Raw genomic sequence first — 12372 nt, forward strand, 5'->3', positions numbered from 1 at the left:
CACCGAGGGATTAAAGGAGCTGAACAAAGCTTCTCCCAGCAAGCAGGAAGTAACTGGGGACTGAGGACATCCTGGCTCTTCTGAGTGACAATGGCCAGGGACCAACAGAGGCACCAGGACCATGGGACCACAGAAAAAGGAAAGGAAGAAGAGAGGGAGGGAGGGACAGAGGAAGGGAAAGACAGAAGGACAGAGGAAGGAAGGCTACAATAGCGACCAACACTGGTGAATTTTCTCGCACCCAGGACTCTTGCTGTGATTAAAAACTCTCTTGTGTGCTGCACGCATTTAATTTGCCGATGTCATGGAAAACTATCCTTGTCGTTACAAAGTGACCTGAAACTCAGATAGCTCTGTGGGTCACAGACAGGCCAGCAAGAGAAACGGAGCATGCACAGCCTCACTGTGTAGCAACACCCCTTCTAGGCCAGGGCATTTCTGTACATCAGTGCTGTACAAGCAGGTGATCTGTCATCATCAAGGCAGGAGCCGGGGGGCCATGTCAACTCCCATGTCAGCACACGTGTGCCAACATCTCCCAGATCTCCCTCTCCAAACCTCCTGGTAAGCAGGAGGGAACAAGACCTGCGGCATTGTCTCAGTACCCAGAGACAAGTCACACAGCAGTCACACCTTTCAAAGGAGAGGGGGAGGGGAGTGGGTAAGACAAATGACTTCTCACTAGCACCAAGGGAGAGAGACCGCCTGCTGCTAAGAAACCCTCACCAGCCTGGCAGTTCATCACGAAACCTCACAAGAGGGCTGGCAAGGCAGCTCAGTGGCCGAAGGCACCTGCCACCAAACCTGACAACCCAAGTTCAAGCTTCAGAATCCTCGAGGTAGATAGAAGAGCACCAACCCCTCACAGCTGTCCTCCGACCTCCACAGGTGTGCCATGAGGAACACACCTCCTGTAGCATGTACACACCATGCACACACCCTTCAGAGAGCACATGAAACAGATCCCTTTCTGCTCATCAGCAGCCCTAGGCTCTGTTCCTCTCGCCCTCCCAGCACCACAGGGCAAACAGCCCACCCACAATGCACTGGGTCACTGCCCTCTGCCCAGCTTCCCTGACACCTGCACTTCCATGGCTCAAAGGCACTTCCATAGGATCCCTGCTGCTCCTCCTGCGGCCCACCCTGCACGCCTGTGGGTCATCCTATGCTCACCACCTAACCCACCATTGTCCTCTACAAGGACCCCAAGCCAGCCCTCTGCTGTCCAGCCCCCCTGCAGCACCCCAGCCAAGCCCCATGATCTCACTACCCTAGGCAGCAGCCTCCAACTGGTCCTAAGCTCCACCGCAATGGCCTCAGCCCCTCCAGCTCGACAGGGCAGAGGGTAAGTGCCAGCTCCGGCTGCCCACATCACTAGGGTAAATACCAACTCTTTCCTGGCCCATCGCACCACACTGTGTTCTTTGACTTGGCCCTACCTGCACTCTATAGTGACATATTGGGGCACAGGATTCCTGGCTCGAAGTATTCTAGACAGTGGAGTGTAACTTGAGGGAGGGGACAATACCCGTGTTACTCCCCAGCTGTCTCCAGCAAGCAGCACAGTGCTAGGACAAATGGATGACTCATAACTGTCCAGACACCTGATGGACACGCCTACTCAAAGGCTCAGCTCGGTGCATCCGGAAGGAAGCGGATGTCCACACAGCAGCTCTGCTTCTGGCTTTTCTCACGGTTGACACAACACTACTGTCCAGTCAGACTCAAAGTTCTAAGACACCTTTGGTCTCTCTTTCCCTTCAATAGCCAAACTGTCCCGATGCCCTGCAGATGCCTTCCCAGGGGCCTGACACTGCTTCTCTGCCAGTCCGTTCCCAACGAAAGGCATAAGCAGAGCAGGAAAACCCACTGCAGGAGACATGGAGAGCTGGCCAAAGGCCTAGACTAACACAAAATTTGTCTCCTAGTAGGCCTCCTGGCCAGTAGTCACATCCCCCCTGTCCTGATCCAATGGCTGCAGAGACCTCCCCACACTCAGCTTTCCACCTGTTCACTGGGCCCAAGAACTGAGACGAGCTCCATGTGGTGAGTAAAGCTCAAAGCTCTTAACAGAGAATCTTCAAACCACACGGTAGAAGGAGAAGCAATCCCCACCCTTGTCCTCTAACCTCTATGCTCGTGCATGCACATGTAAAAATAATACACTTGAATACGCAGGAGCCAGGTATTGTGGGGCACATCTTTAATTTCAGCACACAGGAAGACAGAGGCGGGTGGATTTCTGTGAGTTCGAGAGGAGCCTGGTCTATATTGCAAGTTCCAGGCCAGCCAGGGCTACATAGTGAGACCCTGTCTCAAAATAAGTAAATAAACAAAATAAAATAAAATAAAAATACTCAGCCAGTCTGGTGGCACACACCTTTAATCCCAGCACTAGGGAGGCAGAGGCAGGAGGATCTCTGTGACTTTGAGGTTAACCTGTCTCTGTAGCCAGTTCTAGGCCATCCAGGGATACAGAGTGAGACCCTGTCTCAAAAATGATAATAATGAACATAAATAAGCTAAACTAATTATTTTTTTAAAATAATTCTTCCCAATGTGGCCTACCCCAAGAGTATGTCCTCAACACCCTCCCCCTCCTCTCCCGCCCTCTATCCCATTTTCCTGCAGTCAGGACTTCAGTATGTGGCCCAAGGAACACTTGTGCCCAGAAGGCACACTCAGAGAGGGGCCCACCCCCACTCCAGCTGGGGAAGCCACACTGAGCACATCTGCCTGAAGCAGGGCTATCTGTGTGCAGGGCTTCTCCTTGTGCTTAGATGGAATCCACGAGGGCGAGAGTGGTTTCCTCCGTCTTGGAGTCCCCAAAGACATCAAATTAAGCCCTTCTAAATACGAAATAAAAATGACTCCAAACCAAATCCTGTTTTGTCTTGGAGCCAGCCACTCCACAAGCAATCCTGAGCCACAAGCCATGACAAACAGCGGACAAAAGCAGGTGGTGGTCACACACACCTTCAATCCCAGCACTCAGGAGGCAGAGACAGGCGGATCTTTATGAGTTCGAGGCCAGCCTGGGCTACAGAGTGAGTTTCTGGATAGCTGGAGCTACACGGAGAAACCCTGTCTGGAGAATAAACAGAAAGCTGCCACACTGACCGTGATCACAGACAGGCGCTCCTGCTCCCTCTGCTTTCACGCGTGGCTCCTCCACTCGACATCTCAGCAAGTGTCACCCTCAGGGACCCTCCCCTACCCACCCTGTCTCATGTACCAGCCACTTTTTTTTTTCCAAATAAGGTTTCTCTGTGTAGCCCTGGCTGTCCTGGAACTCACTCTGTAGATCAGGCTGGCCTCGAACTCAGAGAGACCCACTTGCTTCTGCCTCCCGAGTGTTGGGATTAAAGGTGCGCGCCACCACCACCTGGCTTACCAGTCACTCTAGAACACATCACAGGAGCTGAAGGCCAGCGGCTGGTAGTCACATTCACCTACATCTCTCCAGGCTCCGTGAGGGCAGGACCTGGGCCTGTCTTGCTCACTAGGCATAGCAGTGTTGAACTGGGCCCAGCACCTATGAGGCACCCACTACGGCTATCCAATCAGTGAGTGACAGGACACAGGTCAAAGGATGAGTGCGGGCAGGGGCGCCACAAATGACTGTGAGCCACAGAAAGCCACAGTCTCTAGAATACGACAATATACTTACTTGTCCGACCTTGGAGAGCTTGAGTTCTCTTAAGGTATAGTCATGAGCAGCACTTTCTTTGACGTTCCTAACACGCATGACCCCATATTCTTTGAGCGCATACTCATCAGGCCAGTACTTGACGCACTTGCTCTGGAAGGGACCAGTGGAGAGCCTGTTAATGTCCAAACCCTGAACGAAGCCCAAACAGCAGGGTCCAGTCCTGCTCCGGACACCAGCAAGGAGAGGAGCCTACCTCCTCCTTTAGGTTGCCAAGAACAGAAAGGAGGAATTCAAGTAAGCAAAGCAGGCCAAAGGGGAGGAGGAGAGCAGATGCGGCACATCAGCCTGATCCCCCACCCCCCGCCCTCTCCCCTCCCCGCCAAAGCAGAGTCAACACCTGCTTATTCAGCTCAGGGGATGAAAGAAGCCAAGTGGGAGGAACCAGCCAAAGAAGACTGTCCCCTGGCAAGCAGAATTTCCAACCCCAGCACTGACCAGTCATTCTGAGGGGAAGCCAGGCTGCTGACACTGTCCCATCACTGATTTCTCTATATCCGGACTCATCTTACACCAACCACACACACACCAGCTTCCCAGAACTGAGAACACAGACTGCAATAGCCGCTGACTTCAAGAACAGGTGGGACAAGCACACTCCATTATTACTTCCGGCACTTGGGAGGCAGAGCCAGGTGGGTCTCTGTGAGCCTGGGGCCAATCTGGTCTACACAGCAAGTTCCAGGCCAACTAGAACTGCATAGAGGGACCCTGAACCAATGGACTGAAAGCTGAGTGTGCACACTTGCAGCCCCAGAAGGCAGAGACAGGAGAATACTTCATCTTGAAGGCCAGCCTGGTCTACATAGCAAACACCAGCCCAATGAGAACTATATAGCAAGACCCAGTCTCAAAACAAACAAACAGCCAAGAACAACAAAAACAGCAGGCAGCTGAGAAAGGTAACAATGATGTAAAGGAAAGAGGTCTTGTCCAGCTGAGGGATGAGCTTGCATCTACCAGGTGATAAGGCTGAGGCAGAGCATCTTCCGTTTCTCTCTTCCTGGCAGCAGTCACCCACGACACTCACTTTCTAAAACCACCAACAACAACAACATCGGCAAGAGAAATCTGCACCGAGGACTAAGAACACCGGGCAGCTGCAGGTGATGAGAAACAGGAGCACAGCCAGCTACAGTACTCAGTGATTAATGCGGAGAGGACCCCGAGGCAGGAGAGGCTGATGGAATGGTGTGGTCTCCTATTCTGAATCCAACTGTGCATCTGTGTTTGACAGGTCTGATAGGATTCTATCATCCCCGATGGAATGGTGCTGGTTTCTGGACAATCAATTCAGAGGACTGTACTAGTCACTGCAGAGAACACAAAGTCATCATGACTTGAAGATGAACATTTTAGCTGACTCTCAACACTTGCAAGCTGCTGCCCTCTACCCAGTTTTCCCAGTACTGCAGAGGAGCTGTGCAGGGGAGGTGTCCCGGTCTGGCTTTCTGTCTGTGCAGTGGGAACACAGGCTGTGCACACTCCCAGGGGAATGGAAGACTGGGTCAAGGATGTGAGGACTAGAGCAGAGCACCGGGCCCATCTCTGCCCGATCTGTCTGCTCTGGAGTTTCCAAGCGCACGTCTAATAGGCTGACCTGACTCCTTGGCTACAGGCCTAAGGTGACCTCTCACACCTCCACAGAGCAGGAGCCAGGACCGGGAGAAGCTGTAACTGCCCAGGAACTCAGGACACCTGACATCACTGCTGAAAGCACGCGGAAGCGCGCCACCCAGAACCCTGCACAGTCCTGTGCTCCTCAGCTGCCAGGCTCAACTCCCAAGAGCCCATCTGTCTCGGGTGAGCTTCTACACGGGATTGTAAAATTGTACACAATCTTTATATAAACCAATAAAGGATATCCAAACAAAAACTCTAGCCACAACACAAATAAAAACCAAGACACTTCCATATTAAAAACCTATAAATTGATTTCACTTTGAGATGATGCAAAGATAGCACATTCTTTCAAGGAGATGCCTGCTGCTTTCCTGGAGGTGTGGCACACTGAGTTCTAGGAACCCACAGCATCCTAAGAACATGGGGAGCTCAGCTCAAGGCTATGAGGCTGGGGAGTGGGGTGGGGTATGACAGTTCTAGAGGGTGGCTAGGTGGCTGATGCAAAGTAACACATATACACAGAGGCCCAACAACTCTTGACATCTAATCCAGACAAACATAGGCCACAGTCTGCGAAGAAATGAAGGAAAAGAACAAGACTGTTCAGCTGAGCAAAACCACACTACAGCAGCGAGAGGATCGGTTCGTCCATAGCACAAAACACAGGCTACAGGCCAAATGTGTGCTAACAGTGGAAGATACTACCCATCCAATCAAGCACCACCAAGAAGCAAAAGGGAGCTACTGTGGGAAGGCGCAGCTCAGGTGGAGCCCAGCGCAGAAGAACCACACATCCAAATACGTCAGGAACATTTTATCAGGCGCTGGGGACAATGGGCGCACACTGGCTGGGCACACACAGAGCAAAGGGCTGAGTGGGGGGTGGGGGGGGCAGGGGGTGGTGTCAGAAAAGATGACGGTGCATACCTTCCCTCTCTCCACCTCCTTTGTGGTCATGACAATGACCCGAGAGTTCTCCTGGAACACCATCCTCCAGAAATCATTCACCGTGTTCTGCAGGCAGCCCTGAGTGGCAATGTAACTCTTTTTGGGCTTCGAATTGTTGCACTTGGTTTCAAATTCAGGCTAGAAATTAGGAAGAAAAGCCTCAAACATTTGAAAGACGGTGTCACGGGCACAAAGACACACACTAGTGACATATGACAGAAATCACAGTGCGAATCAAGCTTACCATGATGATGTTTGCGTTGATGTAATCAGAAACAGGCTCATTGGGATCCCCATCGTGCAGGACGACCCTGGTGTGATCAACTGAGGAGAAAAAGATGACAGTCAGTCAGCCCAGAGCTCCAGTACCAGCCAGGCAGCCTCCAGCCAGCCAGTCTAACGGAAGTCCTTCACAAGATCAAATGGAATGGGACAAGGCATGCCAGGGCACTTTCTCAGAACTCCCTATCTCTATGATGCTGTGGGCGCAGGTGGGGTACAGGATTCACCACGGAGAGGCAGGCATAGGGTGCTGAGAACCTTCTACTTCATTGCTGGAACTTCTTAGGAGTCTAAAAGATTTCGGTGCCTGTTTGTTTTCTCCTTGTTTGGGTTTGGTAGTAATGGTGGGGATTGAACCCAGGGCCTGGAGCATGCCAGGCAAACACTGTGCCACTGAGCTATATCCCCAGCTGGTTTTCATTTTTAAAAAGAAGATTAAAGTACCAACAATGATGTCTAAGATCTTCAAGGTCATCTAGGGAAAGAGAAGTGGATCAGAGCAGAGACAGAACAAGGCTGCACCCAAGCTGGCTGCTGCTGAAGCCAGTCAAGAGGTAAGCTCAGCTTCTGTTCATTAATCTATTTCAAGTGCTCCATAATAAAAGGTAAAGAGGCAGAGTGCAATACAGTATCTGTAAGACGAGATTCATGTAGTATCAGTTGTCCTCATCTGTACAAAAATACACTACTGGTATAAAAATCTGAGTGCTCTATAAAAAACATATTTTACAATAGGAATTAGCAACAGGGCTCATAGGATGCTGCAGGCCTGGAATCTCAGCTACTCAGAAGGATGAAACAGGAGAATCACAAGTTCAAAGCCTGCCTGGGCAACTTAGAGAAACTGACTCAAAACAAAAAGTTTAAGAAAGGGCTGGTGTAGCAAGGCCCTAGGTTCAATAATCAACATTTAAAAAAAAAAAAAAAGGCTCAGTGGAAACATCTGATTGGATCATTAATTAATACAGCAGCAGGCAGGGCATTTGAGAAATTGTAAGCAACTGCTTCCTTCAGCTTTTCCTATAGCTGCCCTTTACAGTGAGAAGCAGCAGAGCTGAGAGGAGAAAACTTAGAAACAAAACGAGGCTCCTCAAGGCCACCAGGACCCCGCTACAGCGCCACGCAGCTCTCCGCAAACTCCTGTTTGCTTTTCCCATGAGAGCAATGCCTCCTCCCACCCCATCCTCACCTCCAGTCAGATAGCCGTGTGGAACACACACACACACACACACACACACACACACACACACACAGCTTATAAGAACCCATGAGCTGGGTGGTGGTAGTGCACGCCTTTAATCCCAGCACTCGGGAGGCAGAGCCAGGCAGATCTCTGTGAGTTGGAGGCCAGCCTGGGCTACAGAGCGAGATCCAGGAAAGGCGCAAAGCTACACAGAGAAACCACACACAAAAAAAAAGAAAAAAGAAAAAAAAAATTATGAGGCAGCTTTGATCAGGTGAACTGTGAAGGCAATGCTTTCCAATTCTGCTCCAGTAGTCCAGCAGAAACCCTCCACACCCAGAGGCACACATCTACAGAAAGCTGTGTAGATGGTGTGTAGACACACCATCAATTTTTGCATCAGATTCAGCTTTCTTTTCTCTTCTTTTAGATAAAGGATGTATTTATACTGACATTCTAAATGTTCCCTTTCCCCCATGAAAGCCTGCACAGACCACCCTGCAGATCTTGCATCATCAAAAGATGCCAAGAACACTGCTTTGGGGCCTGAGTGACTGCTTCGCCCACTGATGACGACGACGACGACCTTGCTAAATGAGTTCGTGAGATGAGGAAAATAAGAATGCTTCCTTTCATCACACAGACATGCAGGCAAAACACACATGCACATAAAACAAGATGGGGGGAGAAAAGAACATCTGCTGCTTTAGCCGGCCCTTCGGGTGCACGTCCGTGGTCCCAGATATTTAAGAGGTAGAGGTAGGAGCATAGCAAATTCAAGATCTGCCTGAGCTACTGAGTAAGTTCAAGACCAGCCTAGGCAAACTAGTGAGACCCTCTCTCAAAATAAAAGGAAAAAAGAGGTCTAGGTGTTTAAATTCAGTCTCTATGTTCTTGCCATTCAAGCATGAAGCCCCGAGTTTGATCCTCGGAACCCACTTTTAAAAGCTGAGCATTGTCAGCACTTGGGAGGCAGAGGCAGGCGGATCGTGGACTTCCAGGCCAGCCTGCTCTACAGAGTGAGTTCTAGGACAGCCAGGACTACACAGAGAGACCCTGTTTTAGAAAAAAAAAAAAAAAAAAAAAAAAAAAAACAATAAAATAAACAACAACAACAAAAAGCTGGGCATTAACAGCATATGCCTCTAAGCCCAGCCTAGCAAAGTACAGACAGGCAGATCCCAGGGCCCTCTGATGAGCAACCCTAGCCTAATAGTGGAGAGCTCCTGGTCAATGAGAGACTGTCTCAAAAGGAAAGAAGATGGCACCCAAGGACCAACACCCAAGGTCATCCTCTAACTCCACACGCATGCACATATACCCAATGCAAGTATAACCGAACACAGAGGTATACACACACACACACACACACACACACACACACGAATGATGTACAAAGAGGGCTGGGGTTGGACTCCACATGTATGCACATGAACACAACGGTACACACACGCACACACAGAGGAATAAATATACAAAGAGGGATGGAGATGTAGCGCATTGGCAGTGTGGAAGGCCTGGGGTTTAATCCCCAGCACTCCAAAACAAAACAAAACACCCTGCTCTGTGTCCACATAAGTTACAGATCAGGTCACATCAAGATGTACAACAGGCCGGGCGGTGGTGGCGCACGCCTTTAATCCCAGCACTCGGGAGGCAGAGCCAGGCGGATTTCTGTGAGTTCGAGGCCAGCCTGAACTACCAAGTGAGTTCCAGGAAAAGGTGCAAAGCTACACAGAGAAACCCTGTCTCGAAACCGCCCCCCCCGCCCAAAAAAAAAAAAAAAAAAAAAAGATGTGCAACAGCAGAGTCACCCCCACGGGGAGAGGAGTTCCAAGCTGTGTAGTGATGGGCTCCTCACTGAGGGCCTCTGCTCTCTGCCAGTGGGTGTATACTACAGGGGGCCCAGCTTGGTGGTACTCACAAGATCCCTTATCTGCAGAAGCTGAGCCAGCAGAAGGCGCAGAGGAGCGGCACCTACCCCTCTACCTCACAGACACAACTCTCAGACCTGAGGCACGTGCCTTAGTCTCACAGAGTTTCCCGCCCCCCGCCCCCCAGCCTTGAGGTTGTTACATGGAGGTAGAGCAGGAACTAATGAACAAGAGGTGAGTGCAGAGGGCCTCTCCTCCTACAGCTTTACTGGCATCGGGAGGACATCCATCCCCACTAGGGCTGGTTATCTGTTAGCCAGCGTGTGACCCCAGGCAGAGACTGCTACTGAGGCAGGGCACTGATACTCACAGGGCAGGATGTTTTTGTATCTGTTTTTGTTTTTATTTTCTTGTCTCTGTCCTTCTTTTCGGCTGTAGAGAAGTTTGCATTCTTGTTGCTGCAGCGTCTAGAAGCAAAGAAAAGTAAATATGTATCAAATGTATCCAAAGACCGGGGTGAGTGCACGGAAAAGTAACTGTGTATCCAATGTATCCAAAGACGGGGGTGAGTGCACGGAAAAGTAACTGTGTATCCAATGTATCCAAAGACCGGGGTGAGTGCAAGGAAAAGTAACTGTGTATCCAATGTATCCAAAGACGGGGTGAGACGGCTCAGTGGGTAGGAGCACCTGCACACATCTGTCGACCTGAGTTCATCCCCAGGATCACACCGTGGAAAAAAAAGAACTTCTGAAAGTTGTCCTCTGACCTCCACACACAGTGTGGCATGAGCCATCCATGCATCTGCACGCGCACACACACACACACACGTAAATCAACAAATGTAAAAAATAAACATAAATATAAAAAGCACTCCCTTAAAAAAGAAAAGGAAGCCGGACAGTGGTGGCGCACGCCTTTAATCCCAGCACTCGGGAGGCAGAGCCAGCAGATCTCTGTGAGTTCAAGGCCAGCCTGGGCTACCAAGTGAGTTCCAAGAAAGGCTCAAAGCTACACAGAGAAACCCTATCTCGAAAAAGAAAAAGAAAAAGAAAAAGAAAAAGAAAAAGAAAAAGAAAAAGAAAAGGAGAAAATGGGAAAGAGGGGAAAGGAGGAGAGGGGGAGGGAGGGGGAGGGGAGGGAGAGGAAGGAAAGAGGGGGAGGAAGGAAAGAGGGAGGGGAGAAAAAGAAAAAGAGGAAAGAAGTAAGGCGGCCTGGCCTGTGTTCTGCTTTAAGGGTTCAGCCTGTGGAATGTGAGTCAGGCCCATGGGAACAAGAACACCCGTCCCCACAGAGGCACTCACAGTGGCCTAGGCCAACAAGAAGAGACCTCCTAAGTCACCACGGGCCACCCGGGTGCAAGGTGCATATGGTCCAATGCTCAAGAGGGAGGATCACAGGGGTGAGGCCAGCCTGGACCACAGCACAACCGGAGGGAGGGAGGGAGGGAGGGAGGGAGGGAGGGAGGGAGGGAGGGAGGAACAACAAAACTCTGTTGTCCTGTCACACAGAAGAACTCTGTGACTCTACAGTCCGTCTGGATGGAAGGATGGTCACAGTTGGTCAGAGTGGGCTGGAGCCACGTGCTTATGTGCACCTGGGTACCTACACAATGGCAGCAGCGCACACACCAAGGAGGGACGGGGACTCGAGTCAGAAACCCTTGCCTGCTGTGTTTGATTGAGCTCATGTTTCCTTTGCTGCTGTGCCCTAGACTTTTACAACATGTGTGGGAAGAAAAGCCTTTGGAGACATGGGGGACCGCTGGGAGAGCTGGGAGAGGATGTGTGAGCGGCACCAGAGTCGTGTTCTGCGGGAGTTTAGGATCTGCTCCCTTCCACCTCGGCTCCAGCAAGCCCCGTGGCAATCTTAGGATGTGGACACTGGAAGAGGCAGAAGCAGCTTGGGGCCACTGGATGGCAGGAAGGGCAACTATTAGTTCAGCTTGGGGGGCCTCTCAGGTCAAACCCAAGTCAGCGTCTCCATGACAGCTGTTTCCAGAAGCCTGCTGCCCTCACTTCCCTGGGAAACCTGGACAAGATGTAGAGTCAGACCTGGCAGGACAGGGCAGGGACAAGGATGGACTCCAGAAGAAAGTGCCAGACAGCTCTATGGGACAAAGAGTTGAGGACACCATTAAGAGATAAAGCAGGCAGCCACAGTGAAACTGGCCCGGCCAGAAGGGGGGAAGTAGTGAGGACAGGCAGAGGGGAACAGACCAGGCTGAGGCACGGTCAGAGAGGAGCTTTCATTTTCTCTTTTTCTTTTTTGTTGGGGGGGGGGAGGGGGGTTGGTTGAGACAGGGTTTCTCTGTGTTGTTTTGGGGCCTGTCCTAGATCTCGCTCTATAGACCAGGCTGGCCTGGAACTCACAGAGATCTGCCTGCCTCTGCCTCCAGAGTGCTGGGATTCAAGGCGTACGCCACCACCGCCCGGCGGGTTTCATTTTCAGAAGTTCTCTTCATTATCTCTCAGCAGGCCTAGCCTGTGGGTTCTGTGATGCTGAGGATGGAGCCCAGGGCCTCTGGCATACACTCCGTCAGTGATCCACCACTGAGGCCCCCAACTAGTGTTTTGATAGAAAATCACAAGCGGACAAAGAAAGTGAAAGGCAGCTGAAGAGAGAAAGATTTCCCTCCTCTATGAGATGCCAGAACAGCTGCCTGGGAAGATCTCTGCAAGGAGGCAGGGCCGATCTGGCGCAGCACCGGCACCTGCGCTATTTCCACGTCGTGTACCTGAAACTTCAAAGAC

General features: G+C 51.0%; 1 protein-coding gene across 4 annotated transcripts in view; it reads right to left on the minus strand.

Annotated features, from left to right (window-relative positions):
- The window catches only part of Ptpn11 (protein tyrosine phosphatase non-receptor type 11), a 68670-nt gene that overhangs the window by 17858 nt on the left and 38440 nt on the right, over positions 1-12372 (minus strand). For 2 of the 4 annotated variants that reach the window (XM_006970778.4, XM_076560434.1), the window contains exons 7-10: positions 9990-10086; positions 6525-6604; positions 6260-6418; positions 3671-3802 (exon numbers count right to left, since the gene is read on the minus strand). In XM_006970778.4, coding sequence (XP_006970840.1) covers positions 3671-3802; positions 6260-6418; positions 6525-6604; positions 9990-10086 — 468 coding nt within the window. Of the gene's footprint in view, positions 1-3669; positions 3803-6259; positions 6419-6524; positions 6605-9989; positions 10087-12372 lie in introns of all 4 variants that reach the window. The other 2 variants (XM_076560435.1, XM_076560433.1) reach the window with 1 other exon arrangement.

The sequence above is a fragment of the Peromyscus maniculatus genome, chromosome 23 (genome assembly GCF_049852395.1).
Source record: "Peromyscus maniculatus bairdii isolate BWxNUB_F1_BW_parent chromosome 23, HU_Pman_BW_mat_3.1, whole genome shotgun sequence".
NCBI classification, from domain to species: domain Eukaryota; kingdom Metazoa; phylum Chordata; class Mammalia; order Rodentia; family Cricetidae; genus Peromyscus; species Peromyscus maniculatus.